A 20,561-nucleotide genomic window follows, 5' to 3' on the forward strand; every position below is an offset into this window, starting at 1 on the left:
GCATAGACGACAAAGTTGGTTGCCTGGAACCGCGCTCAGACCGCTTCTCTGACCGCTCTCGGACTTCGGCAGTCTTCTAGGCTCAGTGCATTGCCTGGATGTTTGGCGCAATACCCGTTACAGTGTGGTGGAGGAGCGGGGTACGCTTTCTCACGTTTACACACTTCACAATGGATCTGACTCCTGTCCACCAGAAACTCAGTCGCCGCCTCCGTGGACTGTCGCCTGAGGTTGGGCCCCTTTCCTCCCCTACGAGGATCATGTAGCCGCAACTGTCTAGCCACCTCGACATGTCCACTGATCCCAGGCTCTCAGCTCCGATCCTTTGCCACCCGTCGAGAAAACCACCATCTTTTCACGGCGATGTCTTCGAAGACGCTGAGGATTGGCTGCCGACATTCGAGAGAGTGGCTCGGTACAACGGGTGGTGTGACGAGCGAAAGCTCAATAATGTTTACTTCGCCTTAGTAGAGTCTGTGCGTATGTGGTTCGAAACCCACGAGGGCACCCTTACCACCTAGCAAACATTTTGCCGTGAACTGCTGACCACCTTCCCCAACGCCGACCGCCGCGAGAAAAGCTGAAACTGCACTTCTGTCCAGAAACCAGCGCCCAAATGAAAGTGTGCCATGTACTGAGAAGACGTGACCCGTCTTTTTCAGCACGCAGATCCCAATATGAAAGAGAAGAACTTCGCCACCTCGTGGAATTAGGCCGGAGCTGCTTGCGGGCCATGTTCGCAATGCACCGCGTACCGTTGCTGAATTCCTCGCGGAGACAACGACCATGGAAACGACGCTCCAACAACGGGCCCGGCAGTACAACCGAGATGTCAGCAGCCTGGCCCTAGATGTTTTTTCGTCTTGCCATCGAGGCTGTGCGGACCCCTTACGTCACCTCATTCGGTCGGTTGTTCTAAAGGAACTTCGAAGTTTCCGTCTGCCTCAGAGTGCGCCAGTGACATCGCTGACCGAAGTCGTCAGAGATAAAGAACGCTAGGCTGCTCATGAATTCCCTGTCACCAATATACTGCAGCGCGTCGATGAAATGCCCACGCACACATCCGTTGCTCGTCAGGCAGCTGCCTACGATCCTGTCACTACCATACCTCCATGGGTCAAAGACAAACGAACTTACGCGTTCATTGCACGTCAAGCAGCTGCCTTTGGTCCTATTGACCCGACATTGGTGGTTAGCCACATCAGTCCGTATCACGCATAGGCTCAAGCTGTGGTGCCTATTCTATGCCCTCGCAAGTCGGACGTGTTTCATACGCTGGACGGCAGGCCAATCTGCTACCACTGCGGGGAGGCCGGTCACCTTTACCGTGCATGCCCATATCGACGAGTGGGACTTCGCGGCTTCGGACCCGATGCGCCCTGTCTACAGAACGGCGAATGGCCGCTCGAAATTGAAGCTCATCTGTTGGCTTGTCAGAGGCCTGGGAGATACAGGCGCTATGACTCAGGATCGTCATCTCCGCTGCAGTACCGTTACCGAAGCCCTCACAGAGACGCCAGCAATACTGAGCGGCGTTCTCCCAGTCCACACCGGGAAACCTAATTGCAGCATTCCTCGGAGGCAAGGCCGGTGCTGTCGGAAAAATTGAAGATCCTCCACCGCCTATACACCGATACGCTTGTTTCTCAGAGGGGCAGTTTAGCGACAGCATCCGACGCGCTTCTTCTGTTTGTGCGTGACACTTGACGGAACTGACACGATCACTTTACTTGACACCGGTGCAGACTATTCAGTGATGAGCCACACCCTCGCCCTGGAATTGAGCACAGTTGTGACAAGGTTGGGCCCTAGCATTCGCATGGCTGGAGGTCACCTCATTAGCACCACCGGAAGGTGCACAGCCCGAATTGGCATCCGCGTTTTCGTCTACGTTGGAGAATTCGTTGTCTTGCGCGACTGTTCGAGAGATTTGATTCTGGGGCTCGACATTCTGCAGGCACACGGTGCTGTGATCAACCTACACGAGGCACGAGTCACATTCTCGACTAAACGGGCAGTGGCACGCTTCGACACCCGACATCGCTGTAGCCATGCTCTGCATATTGTGGAGGATGATGTAACGCTGCCACCATGGTGCAGTGTCGTAATACGTGTGCAGAATGACCTATTTCATGAGTTTGAGGGCACATGGCGGAGGGTCATATCCAGCTTCTGATTGAAAGGGGTCTCATTGTCGCCTGAGGTCTCGTCCACCTATGGGATGGCTGCACTACCGTTCTGCTCACCAACTTTTCGAACGAATTTCAGCACCTCATCTAAGGCATGGTGATCTCCTTCCTCCAACACGTCGCTGAGTGTCCACATTTAAGCACTGTGGAAGAAGCCCTTCAAGAGAGGGACCTCATCACGTTCTGCCAGCTGTTGAAATAAACACCTAGTTATCGCCGGCTCAGAAGAATCTGCTTTCGGCTGTCTTGGCAGATTTTGTAGACTGCTTCGCAATGTCTTCGAAAGCGGGCCGAACTCCGGTCGCCAAGCACCGTATAATAAAAGACGAGACCACGCGCCCCGTGTGCCAACGCCTGTACCGCGTTTCTCCAACGGAACGAGCAGCGAATCATAGACAGGTCACCGAAATGGTTTCCGAAGATGTCATTCAGCCATCTACAAGCCCGTGGGCTTCACCGGTAGTTCTCGTCAGAAAGAAGGTCAACACTGCGGTTCTGTGTTGATTACAGAAAACTCAATCTCGTCCCTAAGAAGGATGTTTATCAACTTCCCCGCATAGACGACACACTCGATCAACTGCGAGATGTCCGATACTTCTCGTCGCTAGACCTAAAAAGTGGGTACTGGCAAACAGAACTGCATGAGAGAGACCGGGAGAAGACTGCTTTCGTGACAACCTATGGCTTGTATGAGTTTAAGGTGCTACCGTTCGGCCTATGTTCGTCACTGGCTATGTTCCAATGCATGATGGACACCGTTCTGTCCGATTTGAAGTGGCGGTGGTGTTTGGTTTACCTGGATGATGCCGTCATGTTTTCGACCACCTTCGACCAACTTTACGCCTAGTGTTAAAAGCTCTCCGAGACGCCAACCTGACAATCAAACTGCAGAAATGTCACTTTGGCTTTGAGGAACATCGCTTCCTTGGTCACGTGGTCAGCGCAAAACTTGTTCGCCCGGACCCTGAAAAGACAGCTGCCGTTTCTGGTTTTCCGCACCTTACTGACAAGAAAGCTGTTCGACGGTTCTTAGGTTTGTGTTCCTATTACTGACTCTTTGTATGAGACTTTTCACACATCTCAGAACTGCTAACCACACTGACTCAAGATGACACGCCATTCCTGTGATGAAGTGAACAAGAGGCTGCTTTCCTTGAGCTTCGCAGCCGCCTACAGAATTCCCCGATACTAGGCCATTTTGACGAAAACGCGGCAACTGACGTTCACACTGATGCCAGCAACGTTGGGGTTGGTGCAGTACTAATTCAGTGGCAAGACGGTGCAGAAGGGGTCATCGCTTACGCGAGCCGAACCATTACCCGCTCCGAAACCAACTATTCAACAACTGAGAAAGAATGTGTGGCGGTATTATGGGCCCTCACCAAGTTTCGACCATACCTCTACGGCCGACCTTTCTGCGTTATAAGCGTCCACCATTCATTATGCTGGCTCGCGAACCTCAGACACCCCTCAGGTCGATTGGCTAGATGGAGACTTAGATTACAAGAGTTTGACGTAACCGTCGTATACAAATCAGGACGGAAGTATCAGGATGCTGACTGTGTCGCGCTCACCCATTGCCATATGTCCAGATGAAACGGCCGATGATTTTCCCTTTCTGGGGGCTATTAGTACAACCCAAATGGCGTAGCTGAAGAGAACAGACTCAGAGTTAGCGTCACTCGTCGACTATCTGCAGGGCGTCGACGCCCGTATTCCCAGTGTTTTTCATCGTGATCTTCAAACGTTCTCTCTGTGTTGTAACGTGCTCTACAAGCGAAATATTGCTAACAGTGAACAGACGTTTCTCCTTGTGCCGTCCGAGTTGCGCCGAGATATATTGACTGCCTGTGATGATGAACCCACCGCTGGCCACCTGGGGGTGAGCTGTACACTTGCACGAATTCGTCAAAAGTATTATTGGCCCATGGGACACCCATCGGTGCGGGCCTATGTACGCTTATGTCGTGACTGGCAACGTCGGAAGTCTCCGCCATTGAAATCCGCTGGATTACTTCAGTCTATTGCTCCCCTGAAGACCGAAGACCCCTTTCCATCAAGTGGGCCTCGATCTTCTCGGTCCTTTTCCGAAGTCCTCGTCTGGCAACCGTTGTGTAGTCGCCGCGACAGACTACCTAACACAGTACGCAGAGACCGTTTTCCTTGTTAAAAGTACTTTAGCCGATGTTGCTAATTTTTTTGTTCATAACGTTGTCCTACGTCATGGCGCCCCTGCTGTTGTAATCACTGACCGTGGAACAGCTTTTACGGCTCGCCTAATCCGGTTGTCATGAATCTGACTCACACTAGCCATCGATGTGCGACAGCGTGTCACCCTCAGACCAACGGGCTGGAGGAGCGGCTCAATCGCACCATCACCGAAATAATTTCTATGTATGTGGACAAAGAATACCGCACCTGGGATGCGATTTTGCCCTATATAACTTTCGCTTATAATACCGCCACTCAAGAGACGACGTGACTGACCCCGTTCAAACTGGTCTTCTGTCGCCAAGTCAGGACTCCATTGGATGCCATGATGCCAGTTGGTCCTTCTTGCGGCTCTGAGGCCGAACTTGGTGCTCACATCTTTGTTCAGCATGCTGAGGAAGAGGGACAACTAGCACGCCTCAGAATCCACTGACAACAGGCGAATTATGCTGCTCGGTATAACCTTAGCCAAAGAATCGTCATTTACGAGCCGGGCGACTTCGTCGGGGAATGGACACCTGTCCGTCATCGCGGCCTATCTGAAAAGTTACAACACCGACACTTCGGCCCTTACGAGATTGTTTGCCGTGTCAGTGACGTCACCTACGCCGTTGTTCCCGTAGCTTCAGCTTCGTCCCACAGGCCACAGTATCCTGAAGCCGTGCACGTGGTTCGGCTGAAGCCCTCTTATGATCATGGATGACTGAACTTTTGGTGAACGCTGCTGGTCCCTTTGATACTTTTGAGCACCCTTTCATTAACTTCTTAGTAGAACTGTGTCGCATCGAGTCGATGCTATGGCGGAGGGGGGCAGTGATACTAACTTTAGTCGACGACGAAGCGGAGACAATCAGTGGCTAGTTGACGTAGACAAAGAAGTGGTTGCTGGTTGGCATAGACGACGGAGTTGGTTGCCTGCAACCATGCTCAGACGGCTGCTCGGACTGCTCTCGGACTTCGGCAGTCTTCTAGGCTCAGGGCATTGCCCAGACGTTTGGTGCAATACCCGTAACAATATTTTGATAAAAAAAGCTCCACCTGATTTTGTCGCTTTTTTCTAGTGATGTTGTCAGACATCGATATTTCCATTCTAGATTTGAATTTCAGCTTTTATAGTTGCCAGATGATAATATTGGAGTTTCTTTTATTTTTGGAGTAAAATGTCCATTTTTAATTAAAAAATCTTCCCAATTTAAAGTTCTGAGTGAGTTATTGTCTGGTTGTTGGTTGAAAGTTGGCAGTTCCATTGTTGCCAACTGTTCATGCAGCTTCACATTACAAGGTTGATAGATTAACATATTTTGTATATTCTAAATTTTTTGTTTGATGTTTATTTTATATTAGAGCCTGCATTATATTCTGATACAATAAAAAGTGCAGCCTGATTTAGTCGCTTTTCAAGTTATGTTGTCAAACATCGATGTTTCTATTCTAGATATGAATTTATGCTTTAGTAGTTCCCAGATGATAATATGCTACAGTTTCTTACATTTTCGCAGTAAAACAGCGCTTTTTAATGCAAAAAAATGTTTCCAGTTTTAAGCTCTGAATGATTTATTCTCTGGTTGGTGGTTGAAAATTCACAGTTGCTTCGATCCCAACTGTTCATGCAGGTTAACATAACAAGGCTGATAGATTTACATATTTTGCACGTTCTCAATTTTTTGTTTGATGTATATTTTACATTAGAGCCTGCATTATATTCTGATACAATAAAAAGCTCAGCCTGATTCAGTCACTGTTGTTCTAGTTATGTTGTTAGACATCGATATTTCTGTTCTTGATTTGAATTTCTGCTTTCATAGTTGCCAGATAATCATATTAGAGTGTTTCTTTTATTTTTGCAGTAAAACATCACTTTTTAATGCAAAAAATGTTTCCAGTTTAAAGCCCTGAATGAGTTAATGTCTGGTTGGTGGTTGAAAATTTGCAGTTTCATTGTTGCCATCTTTTCGTGCAGCCTGACATAACAAGATTGATAGATTTACATATTTTGTATATTCTTAATGTTTGGTTTGATGATTATTTTATTTCAGAGCCTGCACTATATTTTGATACAAAAAAAGCTCTGCCTGATTTTGTCACTGTTTTTCTAGTTGTGTTGTCCGACATCGAATTTTCCATTCTAGATTTGAATTTATGCTTTCATCATTGCCAGATGGTACTGGACATTTTCTTTTATTTTTGCAGTAAATCGTCCCTTTTTATAGCGAAAAATGTTTCCAGTTTAAAGGTCCCACTGAGTTATCTGCTTACTGTTTGAATGTTTGCAGTTCCGTTGTTGCTGACTGCTCATGCAGCTTAACATAACAAGGTTGATGGGTTTATATAATTTCTATATTCTAAAAGTTTGTACTTGATGTCTGTTTTATATTAGAGCCTGCTCTATATTGACACAAACTATAGTCGACGACGAAGCAGAGGCAATCAGTGGCTAGTTGACATAGACGATGTAGTGGTTGCTGGTATAGTGAACTAGAATAGGTGTAGTGGGGCGAGGGAAGCGCCGCGCCAGCGGAGCGCATGAAGTAGGTGGCGCCGACATCTCGGGCTACCGCGCGGCGGCGCTGCTGCGCCTTTCACTTCGCAGCCTCCTCATACTCCGGATATAGTGCCTAGAATATACTGGCTAGTGTGCCGACCGCGGCCTCCTGGGTGGCGCCGCCAGCGATGAATGCCGGCGGCCGCCGCCAGGGGCGCTGCAAACTGGGTGGGTATCTGTCACGACGCCCGCAGCCTACCGCGCTCTCGCAACACCGGCAAGAGGTCTAGGCGCGCGCTGCATTTCTTTGCTTTCGTCAAGTTGGTAACAGACCACAGTTCTACTGGAGGCAGCTGACTACCAGTTTAAAGGTTTGTTTTGAACTTAGACTAGAATTTTGCGGCATATTCAATCATCGCCGCTTCGGTGCAACTTCGAGTTTTGAACATCCCCGGTGCTCACAAAGTAAAAACGGAATATGTACCCGGGCGACGGTAGCACCATAGGCTTTTATTGGTGTAATGTCATTTTGGTAGCTTTTTCCTAACAAAATGTAAGGATCATATGCGTACATGTGTTCTACCTACACTAATTCAATTGAAATAGATTGGTGGTTCTCAATGTGTACTCTACATTTGCTGACAAGCAAATACGTGCAGTTCAGTCATAGCGTGTGGGTGCGTGCGCGCGTGTGTGTGTGTGTGTGTGTGAATAATGCAGGAAAGAACAATGCAACACTTGTTTTTATTGCTACAATAACAAGACGCAGACAGTTGCATGCAGAGCATGAAGGGGAGCATTTACTGGCAGCGGCGCTGTTTAAGAAACCTTTGTCGTTGCCTTCGAGCTTCCCTCTCTTTGTTTAGCCCCTTGACAAAAAAACGAGAACATAAAATTTTACAACTGCAGTTAGAATTGCCTTTTCATGCTCTGGACAGCCAAGTTCAGGAAAAGACACCTGCTGTAGCTGGGTCAAGAATTCAACTAAACTTCCTTCATGGAGTTCGTTTTTACTAAAAAAACGTTGTAAAGGCATCCTCCATGGCATTTACAGCAGTTAACAAGCTCTGGCTAGGGTACACCAGGCACCCATTATCAAAATGAGCAGTACAGTATGAAGAAGCATCGGCACCAGCTTCTGCTTTGCTGACGCAAAGATAGTCTGCACACCGTGGACAGCAGCTCCTGGCAATCATCTTTCTTGCCACATAGCCTGTAGTATAATAAATTAGAGCACTATTGCTCTTTTTTTCTGTGTATGATTCATGGTCACTGCTAGACACGATTACTTCAACAACGTCATGAGCTTCGCTGGGATTTCCGTGGTGAAGTAGGTCATCTATTTTCTCTGAGAGAAAACTGCTCGTTGTTTCACACAGCTCATTTGGGTTTAGCAGTGCTTTGGTCACCTCTGGGGTGCAATTTCCTCCTCTAGGCGGTTTCGCCAGGTTGTAGAACGCTAGTAGATTTACAGTAACGAGAAACTGTGAAACGGTGGGGTGGTAGTTGCATCCCGACGACTGCCTAATTATCCCAAAAAGGTTTTCAATTTTATCCTGGCTTACTCGGGACGTAAGCAGATATTTGAACCCCACAGCCAACGTCAGGAACGACAACAAGTCAAGTTTGCTCTTGATCGTCACTCTTAATCCTGCCGATGTGTTTTCCGTAAGGAAGCCACCGCCAGCTGGTTTCGCATGCTGCTCCCATTCCTGCAGATACTCTAAGAAGCCTTTGATATATTGTTCGTTCGGACTATTAGGCTTGAGTGCCAATTCTCGCTTGTTCGCGAAGTCATTATACGAATCAGACGGTTCATATCTTGCACGAAATCTACTGTCGGCTGCACTATCCCATATGAAGACTGAATTTGTTCTTTGTAAATGAAAAGTCCTTTGATGACTTGGTCACCAAACAGCTGAAAAGCGATGTCAACTTTCATTTTTTCAAAGCTGTTCGGCTTGATGTGTGCATTTGTTATGCTTGGCATCACCTTGAGGGTCACATTTTCCCGATCCACTTCGAAAGCTGCTTGTATGATGCCGCAGTGAACATGTCCAGCTGGTGTGAGGTATCCTTTTGCAACAAACCCGTTTCTGACATTCTTAGTCAAATGTGGAAAGTCTGAGAAAAAATATAGCTTTCTCTTTTGATCTACTGGGTTCTTGGTGCTATTTCGGACGTGGCTTGTAGAACCTGGGAAAAAATCAAATAAATCCAAAATGATAAAATCTGGTATTATTCCATCGCCACATTTTAAACAATGCAAACCTAAAGCTTCAAAATAGCAAAACACTGTAAAAGAGCAATTTTGTATCTTGCGTGAAATTGCATTCTTGCTCTTACCCTGTATTCCAAAAAGCCGCCACATTCCTCTATTCCAGCTAGCGCCGTCACGTTATGGAATCCACGAAGAGGCCAGCTTTTTCCGCAAGGACAGTGGCTTCCAAAATAATTTTCGCCAAGGTCGGGGCTTTATCATTTCCCTTTGAGGCAAAAACCCCTAGGATCTGAGTCCAGTTTCCTGCAGAAAGGCAGAAGTTATCGCTCACAGATATGTGCGTATGTTTATATATTTAAGGTTGCGATATAACAAAGAAAAAGTTATTGAAAAGAGCACATCTTCGATGGAAGACCGTCTGGTTAGGGTTGAAGTACTGGCTACAACCAAAATTTATTAGGAGCTGACGCGTTTCGAGGCCACCTTCGTCTCTAGGAAGTGAACATATTCGATAGAAGTTTGGTTGAGAAAGCAAGAGTTTAAATCAAGTAAAAATGCGAATCAAGTATACCTTAGGCTGAAAAATCGCCAACCTAAAGAAAACACACCCAAGGCTCGGCGTCGTACCAATTGCTGAATTAAATGAAGAATTTTAAGAAAATAATGAAAAAGCCCAACCCTGTTAGGCTAACGTACCGCAACCGAAGCACGGTGCTAAGCAATAGAAGCACAAAATTGACTTTAATGGAGGTAGTTGTTGCGGTGTAGACTATCGAATCCTCGCAGGAGCTTCAATTGTGTCATATGACACATTCGAGACACGGGGAATGATAATCGCCCTGTGGAACCACTCGCGATTTTCACTTCACACACGCACGCTTTGCGTTCAGTGGCCCGGCGGTTAAATATACTCGCTGCAAATCACCCGAAGTCATATAACCGAATGGCGCGGACAAACAAACTTTGAGACACGTTTTTTTTTTTTTTTTGTGTGTCAAGAAGTTGCTTGGAGGAGCCAGCGGTCTTGGTTCGCCGTTGTTGCAAAGTGACACAGGCCATTCACATATATTCAGAGGGGAGCCTTCTTGAAACTATAAATTGTAGTACACTATAGACCTTTGCATCGGCGGGCAGGAAGGATGACGCCTCTTTACTGGGTCGTTGGAAACCGGTTTTTCAAAAGTCCAGAGAGGAGGCTTTTCGAATCTCCCTCGCCCGATAAAAAGGCCTATACGATAACCTGGAAACGCTGCAGATGACATCAGTGGGGAAAAGAAGAACATTTCCTGTTGGCGCCGCATCTGAAGAAACAAAACAACTCGGACGCGAAAACATGGGCTCTTAATTTTGGTTGGTGACAATATTTCAAAGCATTAAACACACCTTACCAGTAAATGGCTGAAACAGCAAAACCATGCCATGGTCTGCCAGCACATTCTTCTGGTCAGCAGGTGTATGATCGCCGAGGTCAACAAAGCCTTCGATGTCGCCTTAATTGAAAAAGAAACCCAGAAGGAACACTGCTTAATGTCCAAACATATTTCAACACAGATCAGAATATATATATATATATATATATATATATATATATATATATATATATATATATATATATATATATATATACTTTCTTTTATCACCTTTTTCGCGCCAGAACGAGCTCCAGGAATATTCCAGTGTATTCTTTTATCACTTCTCTAGATCTATGTTGGGAAGTGGCAAATCGTTCCTACTTTTGTTAGCAGAAATTCAGCCTAGTTTTTGTTCAGTGAACTGACGTTTGTATCGCTCACGCACGCTGACCGCCCCTGAAATGCAGACATAAAAGCCTCCTTTCCGGCTGTTTGTGGGCGCATACCTGTAATCTGTGTAGACATGCTTAGCAAAACTCCTCATTTTCCGTATATGGCACAGAGCATTCCAAGAATCTAATAAAAACTTAACTCACCAACTGACTTCACGCTTAGGTTCTCCGATAGCTTTAATTCGTCAATGATGAGGCCACAATGACGACTGTAAACATCCATGGTCTTCGTCTTTTCGTTTAAGGCATTGAAGACTTTAGTGCTGAGGCCAAAACCACCTTTGAAACGCTTCAGGTACTTTTGAAGGCAAGTTCGCCCTGGTAGGACCATAATGGCTTCTCTTCGGAGGTGCTCATATAACTTCGGACTTCGCATCCTCATCAACATACATTCTAGAATCCATTCGTCGTCGTATCGCATGCCTTTATGCGATTTTCGTCGTGCAGCCAGGAAACAATTTTTTACAGCCAGCTGTTGCTTTGTGGGAAGGGACTTAATTTTGCTGTCAAATGTTTTTTCACAAAGAGCCTCATTTTGTTCTTTCATGTGAGCCACTTGCATCATTGCGCCTGCCAACTTTTTCTTAGTCCTTGATAGAATTCGAGATATGTTCTTTGATTCTTTCTTTTCATCAGACTTCCTCGCAATTTCACTTTCCCTTCTCTTTTGTCTGCATGCTTGGTTTTGAGCCAGAATTCTCAGGTACTTGCAGAAAGCACAGGACTCTCCATCGGATTTTACTGATAGCAAACACTTCTCAGAAAAAATCATGCCCCTGTAGGAAGTGTACTTTCCAGAAGCAGGCTTTATGCCGCATCCACCACAAAGAGCTGTCAATGAAACTTCCTCGATCAAGGATTCGGCCTCTTCGCATGTCATGACAATTTGTTCTGACTTCTTTCTTCCCCTCAGGTAAACACTGATTGTCCATCAGGTGAAGGTCTTCCAAACACTACCATTTTTTTCTGTGAAAATGATGGCGAAATTATTTTCTTCGGCTTCACAGTAGGCGTAAGCCAATGATTCCGCGGGAAACGTTGGTACTCTCATCCAAGTTATTGGAATAGATATGTTGAGGAATGGGTGCATGCTCTCGCTGGTAATTGGAGGGGGTTGTTCAGCAGCAGCAGCGCTTGCTACTTCAGGACTACAACGTTTCGAGCAATTTTCATTCCTTTCACCTCCATTGGCGGGCCGAGACTCTTCAAGGATCACTGGTTCGGCACTCCCAATGGCTGAACTCAACTCGGAGGTTTCTGGCTCACCACGCCTGCAACGCTTTGCTGGAGGCTCTTTCTCGCACAGATTTCTACTTTTCCTTTTTGCTGGCGATTTGCGCGCAAGATGTTTAGGGTAATCCGGGAATATAGTAGGTATGGCGTCGGGCTTCAGACGTGGTTTATCGCGGGGAAGCTCATTTGTAACGCCGTTCACGGTGACACGGAACACGCGCTCAATATAGTCGCTCTCAAAATGTTTCTCGCACACCACAGCCATTGACGATAACTTTCTGTCTTTTCTTTTGATGCGGCGTTCCCATTCTGCGAGCCGCGTAGCATCAGATGGTGCAGTAAACATTGAAACTCTCTCCTTGTTTGACCGGAGACCGCTTTTGCAGAAAGGCACAAAGCAAGCCTTCTCTTTGAACTGCCGCTTTGGTTTCGACATATTTCCGTGCAGACAAAACTACAATCAAGAACTCATTTTGTTCTTCGTAGATATGATGAAAAAAAAAAACAGCGCCCAAAGGCGCACACAGCGCCCACACAGCGCACGCACACAACGGATTCAGTCACACCGAAATTGCTACAAGAGCACACGGAACGACTTCCATATGCAGTTCCCCACTCACAAAAACAAACGCTGCACTTTCGTGAAAAAAAGAGCACCAGATTCAGCTTGAACCGAGTTGAAAACCCATATGCACGCACAACACCAACAGACTGGCTTCTGAAACGAAAAAACCGCGTCGTCTGCTCCTGTGGTACCCTCCCGACAAGCAGCGCCCTCTGCCGCTATGAACTGGCTTTCATTGCAAATTGCGCCACCCTCGCCCATAGGGAAGCGCTGCCGGACGGCACACTAGCCAGTATATTCTAGGCACTATACTCCGGAGCTCGCTGCGATAGGCGCCGGCTTTTTACATGGGGAGCGCGCTCTGGCTTGGCGTGCTTTTTCAGTGTGTCGTCCTCTGTTATGCTGTTTAACGTAGGCGTAATTCCCCAAATCTCATTGTCAGAAGACAATTCAGTGTACCCCGCGACTTTCTCCAGGGAACAGGTAGGGGCCATCCACTGACCGTACGAGAAACGGAACACTTTGTGCGGCAATCTTAGCACGTGCACGCATATGCGTAGGGTACGCACGCTGGTTTCAACAAGAGCATTATGGGCAAGCCTTTTTCCATACGTTAATTTATATGCGTCTTGATTTCATCTCTGCTGTGCTGTACAGCCCATGATATTACGAGATGAGCAAACCTCGGCGGAGAAACTATTGTTTTGCTCCTGGATGTAGGACTGGCTACAGTGGAGTGAAGGATGCTCCGAAGTTATCATTATTCGGGGTTCCTGAAGACGAAGCAAGGCGCCGCACGTGGCAGCGCAACTTGCACCGTGCGGACAAGCCCCTGGAAATGACGGATGCCGTGTGTGAGCTGCATTTTGAAGAGAAGTATATATTAAGAGACTATGTGCATATCATCAATGGCAAAGAGGTGCGCATACCACGTGGCAAGCCATTTCTCACCAGATGCAGCACCAACAATTCTGCCCAACCTTCCCGCGTATCTCTCCAAAAAGCCCTCGCGCGAGAGGCCAGCAAGAAAAAGAACGTCTTTGCAAGTGCCTAGCGACCTGTCGGCCAAGACGCAATGCGCACAAGGGGATATATTACCGATTACTACGTCCCAGAATGACGAAGCAGCGGAGTTATGTGAGCCTCGCGAGAGTTATGCGTTTCAGCTAAGCGAAGTCCCTAAACCATCTGAGCTCTGGGCACTGCACAAGTTTTGGAACTACGATGGTGTTGCTTTCGTCCACGGCTCCCTCAACTGTGAAACACACGCTATCAGCATAGAGAAATCTGTGTTCATGAACTATGGAGACAGCCCAAGTACAGTGCTTTGCCGCACGTTTGTTCGCAAGACACTGATTTCCGAAAAGGTTTTAAGCTCACTGAGCGAAAGGGAGCAAGTGCTACAAGAGCCAGATTCTTTGCAAATTTGTAAAGGCGTGGGTAGACCAGAAGAGTTGGTCGGTGTGCCGCTCACAGAAAGACTCAAGCAGCAGATATGGGATGCAGATGGCCTTTTTGTGAGCACCAAATGCAACGGAACTGTACATGACAAAGGTGAGCCCTTGCATCAATGCACATTTTTTACCGGTCTAGCCAAATTCTTAATGAGCAATACTGTTTTACTGATGCAAACGTTAAAAAATTAGTTAATGAGGTTTAAAATCAATATGGCTTATCGGTTTGTTGATATAAACAAACACAGGTGTCACAATGTCAAGCAGTTATCGCTGTCTCTAGAAAAGCCTGTTATTGAAAATTCTGGTTCACCTTCGCTGAAGTAGCCTTTACAGTTCATTGATATGATCTTATTGCACGTGCAGCATATCGCACTATTGCAGCTGCATGCCATTAAAAGGATCAACATAAAAAAAGCAATTGATAGCGGCCGGTGTTGCCAAGCAACGCGTAGAAATATATTTTTCTTTTGAATCTATCTACAGGCTCAACATGCATTCCATGCAAGTACCTGCGGAAGGCCCTATTGACGCGAAAAAGCCATTTGAAGCGGAGGGTACAAAAGTGCACAGCTGCCACAAAGACCACAAAATTTCGACTTCTGAGCCAGAAAAATCGCCGCATTTCAACCAAGCTTCTTGGTCTAACAGCACGCCTGGAGGAAATGAGGGCCAAGAATGTAGTGATTGAAGAAGATGTGCTTGAAAAAAGCATCAGTTGCCTTCCACGAAAACAGCAGGCTAGTGTGCGGCAATGTTTTCAAGCAACAAAAAGATCAAGCAGGAGGGGTACGCGCTACAACCAGGAATGGATCCTAGAGTGCATTCTGATGAAGCTCAAAAGTCCCCGTTTGTACAAACACATACGAAAGCATGATATCCTTGTGCTACCAAGCAAGACTACTATAAAAAATATATGAGGTCATACCGGTCATCGTTTGGCTTTAGTGCGACGACAATGTATATTATAAAGAAAAAGACATCGAGCATGTCAAATTTTCAAAGGCATGGGAGTCTACTAGCCAACGAGATCAAACTGTCTGAGCACTTCAGCATGACCTCGTCAGGAGAAGTTCAAGGCTTCGTCGACCTTGGTACTTTTACGAAACCACAGGATAAACACCAACCGTGCGATCATGGTATGGTAATTATGTTTGTGCCCCTTGTAGGAAAATGGAGCCAAATTGTCGGTGTCTTCGCGACGAAAGGAAATGTAAAGGGCGATATTTTATGTAAGATGTTGATCGAAGCTGTTATTATTGTTGAGAACGCCGGACTTTTCGTAGATTACATAACGTGCGATGGGGCGGCCTGGAACCGAAAAATGTGGAGCCTTGAAGGGGTTGGTGCATCAGCAAAGAGTGTTATGTGCAAAGTGGATCATCCCGTTGACAGAGAGAGGAAGTTGCATTTCGTTTCGGACTTCCCTCATCTGATGAAGTGCTTACGAAATGGACTCCAGAGGGCTGACTTTATCGCCCCTGAAGGAAAGGTAATTTGGCACATTTGAAACTACGTATCGCTTTTTGTAATTGAGGAAAACTGCAATCTTGTTTTTGCATTTCTCTAGGTTTCAATGTGGCCTGTTCGAGAAGCATTCCGACGCGACTGCAGCTTGCGGACACTGAAAGTCATGCCTGGACTCACTGAAGCGCATACAGATCCCAACTGTTTTGAGAAAATGAGGGTTTCGTATGCCTTCCAACTTTTCGGGACAAACGTCCTGAGAGAAATGGCATTTTACAAGAAAGATATTGAAAGGAAATGCGGCTCCATCAAAGCTACGCAAGAATTCTTCACGTGAGATATACTACCCATGAATTACTGATATGCCAGTCGGCATTAGCCTTGCATACAGCGTTTGATTTGTGTTTATTTTTGTCTTCTTTTCAGGAAGATAAAGAAACTGATAACGGCCATGACGTCAAGGTTTCCTGCCGAAGCACTCAGGCCAGCATCTCCAACAGTTGCCATTCTTGTGGACATTCTGGACTATCTTGACAAGTGGGAAGCTGGCACCTCTGGAAAACGAGCCTTTCTAAGCGATTCCACAGCGACTGGACTTAGAGTTACCCTGGCTAGCACGCTATCATTGCTGCAATACTTGACAGTGGCACTTCGCTTTAAGTACCTAATGACTTCGCGTTTGAGCACAGACCCTGTGGAGCACTTGTTTGGAATATTCAGGCAGTCCAGTGGATGCAATTCCCATCCTTCTCCAGAGCAGTTCCTCATCACAGTGAACTGCCTATCATTTTAAAACCTTGCTCGAAGCGTTGACGGGGCCAACGCCACTCCAGAAGCGATAAGTGCCCTCCTGAACATAAGTGACAAGGAGCAAACTAAAACCCCAAAGACAGTCGATGAGCTTCTTGCTCAAGGTAAACTAGACCAGGCTGAGACTTCTCTCGTTAAGGTGCTACCTGCAAATGACCAACACTTGCCATTAGTGGTAGAAAAGAGTGACTCAAGACTTATTTATTATATGGCAGGGTACGTGGCCAGAAAATGTGTCTTGAAACTTAACTGTGCATCTTGCAAAGGTATTCTTCTCGTGGAACCAAATGAGGCAGCAGAGCACCATCTCCCATCCGAGTATACAAAACATTGTAACTGGGGTGGACTTTTATACCCCTCGAAAGATTTGTACTGCTTCGTCGCTGAATTGGAAAATTTATTTACAGAATGCTTCAGCACTGGAGAATTGCACGCCAACAGCATCTCCGACGTGATATCGCTTGTGAATCAAACATTCATTCATTCTAATGCTGTTGGGTGCAGTGTACACAAGGAAGAGATTAGCATGAAGGTGGTCTCTTTCTATGTCCTCACTCGCTTGCACTTTCTCGTCAAAGGACTGAACAGCGAAAATAGCGCAAAGCGAAAAAGAGCCAAACTTGCTAAGCTGAGCATGAGTGTGTAAAATTCGCGGCAGTCAGTTCCACCAGTGCTGCTTTGCATTTTCTCGGAAATATTTGCTTATTATTGCAAATAAAGCCATTTTGTATATATTTCCAACGCAATCAGACTTTTCACATGCCTATGGGAGCTACATGCAGTGAACACACGCCAGCCATACGTCACACGGAACGTTTATGACTTTACAAGAGAGGACTATCTGCCTTTCTTCCATAAATGCCTGATGTAAGATTAAACCTCTTAGAGCACGAATAACTTCAGGAGCATACCTGCCTGATCACCAGGTACTCGCCGAGCTGCTGCGAGCGAGCGCTTGCTTGCCAGGGATGGATGGAATATAGCAGTGTCCCCTTTGAAACGGGGTGGTAGCAGTAGCTATCATGCTCATTTTTCTCCCTATATCTTAATTATTGATTTAGAATGGTTAACTAAGCCATCATTCTATTTATTAAATTTTGTTCCTACATTACTAACATTATGTCACTTCTCTGCTTTTCAGCCACCAATCTTCCAGTCGTTTTTTGCTAGTTTCCACCGCCGGTTTATTCACCCGGCCACTGTTATCTCTAAACCCCAGAGCTTCAGGAACAGTGATTGCGCCTGCACCAACTTCCGGATGGATACCATTACATTCGAGTATAATATGGGCAATTTTTCACTGGAGTTTCCACATATAGCACATGCGTCATCTCCATTGTTAAATTTCTTTTTGTAGCTGCGTGTTCTAAGGCACCCTGATCTAGCTTCAAAAAGTAGGGCACTGCCTATTGAGTTATCAAAGAAATCTTCCTTCCTGATCTGCATTTTCCACTTTCGGTATAATTCTACACTCTGTTTCTTTCCATCGAACTTATCCAATTTTTACCTTCTGTGTTTTTCACCTGTCGCTTAATGTTCTTTATTTCTCTGTACTTGTTACTAGCATACTTACTAGTTAGTTTGCTAGTTCTTTTCTTCCACTGTGAGTCAACGCTTTTTAGGTACAGGTATTTAAATACTTTAGCTGCCCATCTGCTACTGTCCAATTTCCTCAGGCGTTCCTCATATAATATTTTACTCTGAGCTCCCCGCACTTCGAAATGTGCCCAGCCCATATCTCCCTGTACCGCCTCATTTGTAGTTTTGCCGTGGGCACCTAGTGCCAATCGTCCAACGGATCTCTGATTTTTTTCTAATGTCGACTGTACCTCTGATTTTAGGCACAAAACCACATTTCCGAAAGTAAGTCCGGGCACCGTAATTCCTTTCCAAATACCCCTCAAAATCTCATACCTATTGTATCCCCACAATGCCTTATGCTTCATTATCCCGGCATTCCTTCGCCCTTTGGCCTTAAGTGATTGCTCATGCTTTCCAATGTATGCCAATCCTTCGTTTACCCATACCCCCAGATATTTATATTCTGCTACTCTAGGTATTTCAAGGCCTTGTATTTTAAGACCCTGATCAGTTGAGCCATTGAAAATCATCAGACCCGACTTAACTGCGCTGAAATTGAAGCCTAGAGCGTCCCCTTCGTCACTGCAATACTTAAATAGAGTTTGCAATTCTTCCAGACTCTCAGCTAGCAGCACAATATCGTCTGCATACATCAAACCGGGGAGGCGCTGCTCTACCGCATTTCCACCTAATCTATATGACAGGTTAAAACCTATGTTACTGTCTTGTATCCTCCGTTCCAGGTTTATCATATAAAGCATGAACAGCACCGGTGTTAGAGGACAGCCTTGTCTTAATCCTTTGCATACTTTGACATCCTCCGTACTTCTTATCCCTTCCCACGTAATTTCTACTTTGCTATCCCGGTATATTTCCTGTAGGAACTCTATTATCTTATAACCGATACCTTCTTCTTTTAATATGTTCCACAGGAGTTCCTTGCTTACGTTGTCGTACACCCTGTTTATGTCCAGGAAGGACAAATACAAAGGTCTATTTTCCACTCTAGATATTTTGATGCATTGGGTAAGCACGAACAGGCTATCATCTAAGCGCCTACTATTTCTAAAGCCGTTCTGAAGTTCTCCGAGTATCTTGTTACTTTCAACCCATGCTTACACCTTTAATTTCACTGCCTGCATGGCTAACCTGTACATAACCGATGTTATGGTAATTGGCCTGAAGAATTTTTTCTGCATCCTGTCTCCTTTCCCTTTATAAATCAAATTCATTTTACTCTGCCGCCAGCTGTCCGGAATTTGCTTATTCGTTATGACTGTTTTCAGAGCTTTTAACATTTCCTTACTTTTTGGACCGAGTTCATTAAGCAGCTTGATTGGAATTCCATGTATTCCTGTAGATGCGTTTTAAGAATATTTTTTTCTGCCTTTTTCCAGTTTAGATTGGTCAGTTCTAAGCTGCTTTGTATACTGCTACCTTGTGTTGCTACCTGATTTGCGGAGATTACCCTATCGTCGCTCTTAAATGACTCGGCTAAAACTGATGTAATGTAGTTCACTGCGTTATCTCCCTTTAAACAATTTCCCTTGTTATCTTGAATCCGATCCTGCTTTCTTTGATTCTTCTTCCCTAGCCAGCTTATATGGTTGCAGAATTTTCTTGCTCCGCCTCTAGAGGCATCGTGTATATCAGCCATCCAGCAATCGGTGGACTGTCTTAGTTTACTTTGGACGAGAGCCTGCACCTGAAGTTTCTTCTGTCGATATGATTCCCATTTTTGGTCGATTTCCTCCTGAGATACCTGTGCTTTCTTTGCCATTTGGTGTTCCCTTGAAGCAGCCCGTCGTTGTTCAATAGCTTCCCTGATTTCCTTATTCCACCAGCTCCGTGACTTCCTGTTTCCATTCCAGCGGTTTGCTACTTTAACCTCCTGAATTTTCCTCCTTATGAGTAGTTCTACCTGTTCATAATCCCAGTCTTCCATGGGGCTTTTCTCTATTGCTTCCTCTATGTCTGCTGCTATCTGCGCTATTTGATCGTTGTTTAATTTTGCGTTTACGTTTTGTCTAAGTTCCATTTCTCTTTTCATCAAGGGCCCCATCTGCAGACTAATACGTTTATGATCACTTCCCAGACTACACTCCCCTTCTTCGTCTATTTCCATTTTTGTGACCTTGCTATAAATTTCCTGTGACATTAGACAATAGTCAATGGTCATCTGCCTGTCGCGGAATTCCCACGTGATTTGGCCTTCACATTTTGTTTCTCTATTTACTATAACTAGATCGTGTCGCTCACAGAAATCTAGCATTAGCTTGCCGTTACAATCCGTGTATCCATCCAGATCGACGATGTGGCCGTTTATGTCCCCCAGTAGAATAATATTGGCCCCATTTCCAATCTGGCTTATATTGTCACTGAGACATTCAACAAGATCCCTGTTTTCTTGCCTGCATTGATGTCCTGTTCCCAAATAAACTACCCCTAGCCATGCCCTTATGCCGGCAATTGTTCCTGAAACCCAGATAGGCTCTTTACAAGATGATTTATTTCTTTGCCAATTTGTTCCCTGATGTATCAACA

General features: G+C 45.7%; 1 protein-coding gene and 1 pseudogene across 1 annotated transcript; one reads left to right on the forward strand and one right to left on the reverse strand.

The window, feature by feature from the left end:
• Window positions 1–10,336: 10,336 nt before the first annotated feature.
• On the reverse strand, window positions 10,337–11,472 carry LOC146183086 (uncharacterized). The gene is made up of 2 exons (XM_084608322.1): window positions 11,052–11,472; window positions 10,337–10,593 (listed from the first exon to the last, which is right to left on the reverse strand). Exons 1-2 carry the CDS (start codon window positions 11,470–11,472, stop codon window positions 10,469–10,471), a joined length of 546 nt encoding a protein of 181 aa, XP_084464448.1. The 3' UTR covers window positions 10,337–10,468.
• Window positions 11,473–13,378: 1,906 nt separating this feature from the next.
• Window positions 13,379–15,963, forward strand: LOC146183087 (uncharacterized; annotated as a pseudogene).
• The last annotated feature ends 4,598 nt before the right edge of the window (window positions 15,964–20,561 follow it).

Source organism: Amblyomma maculatum, chromosome 7 (assembly GCF_055883805.1).
Source record: "Amblyomma maculatum isolate TAMU_Amacu chromosome 7, ASM5588380v1, whole genome shotgun sequence".
NCBI lineage: Eukaryota > Metazoa > Arthropoda > Arachnida > Ixodida > Ixodidae > Amblyomma > Amblyomma maculatum.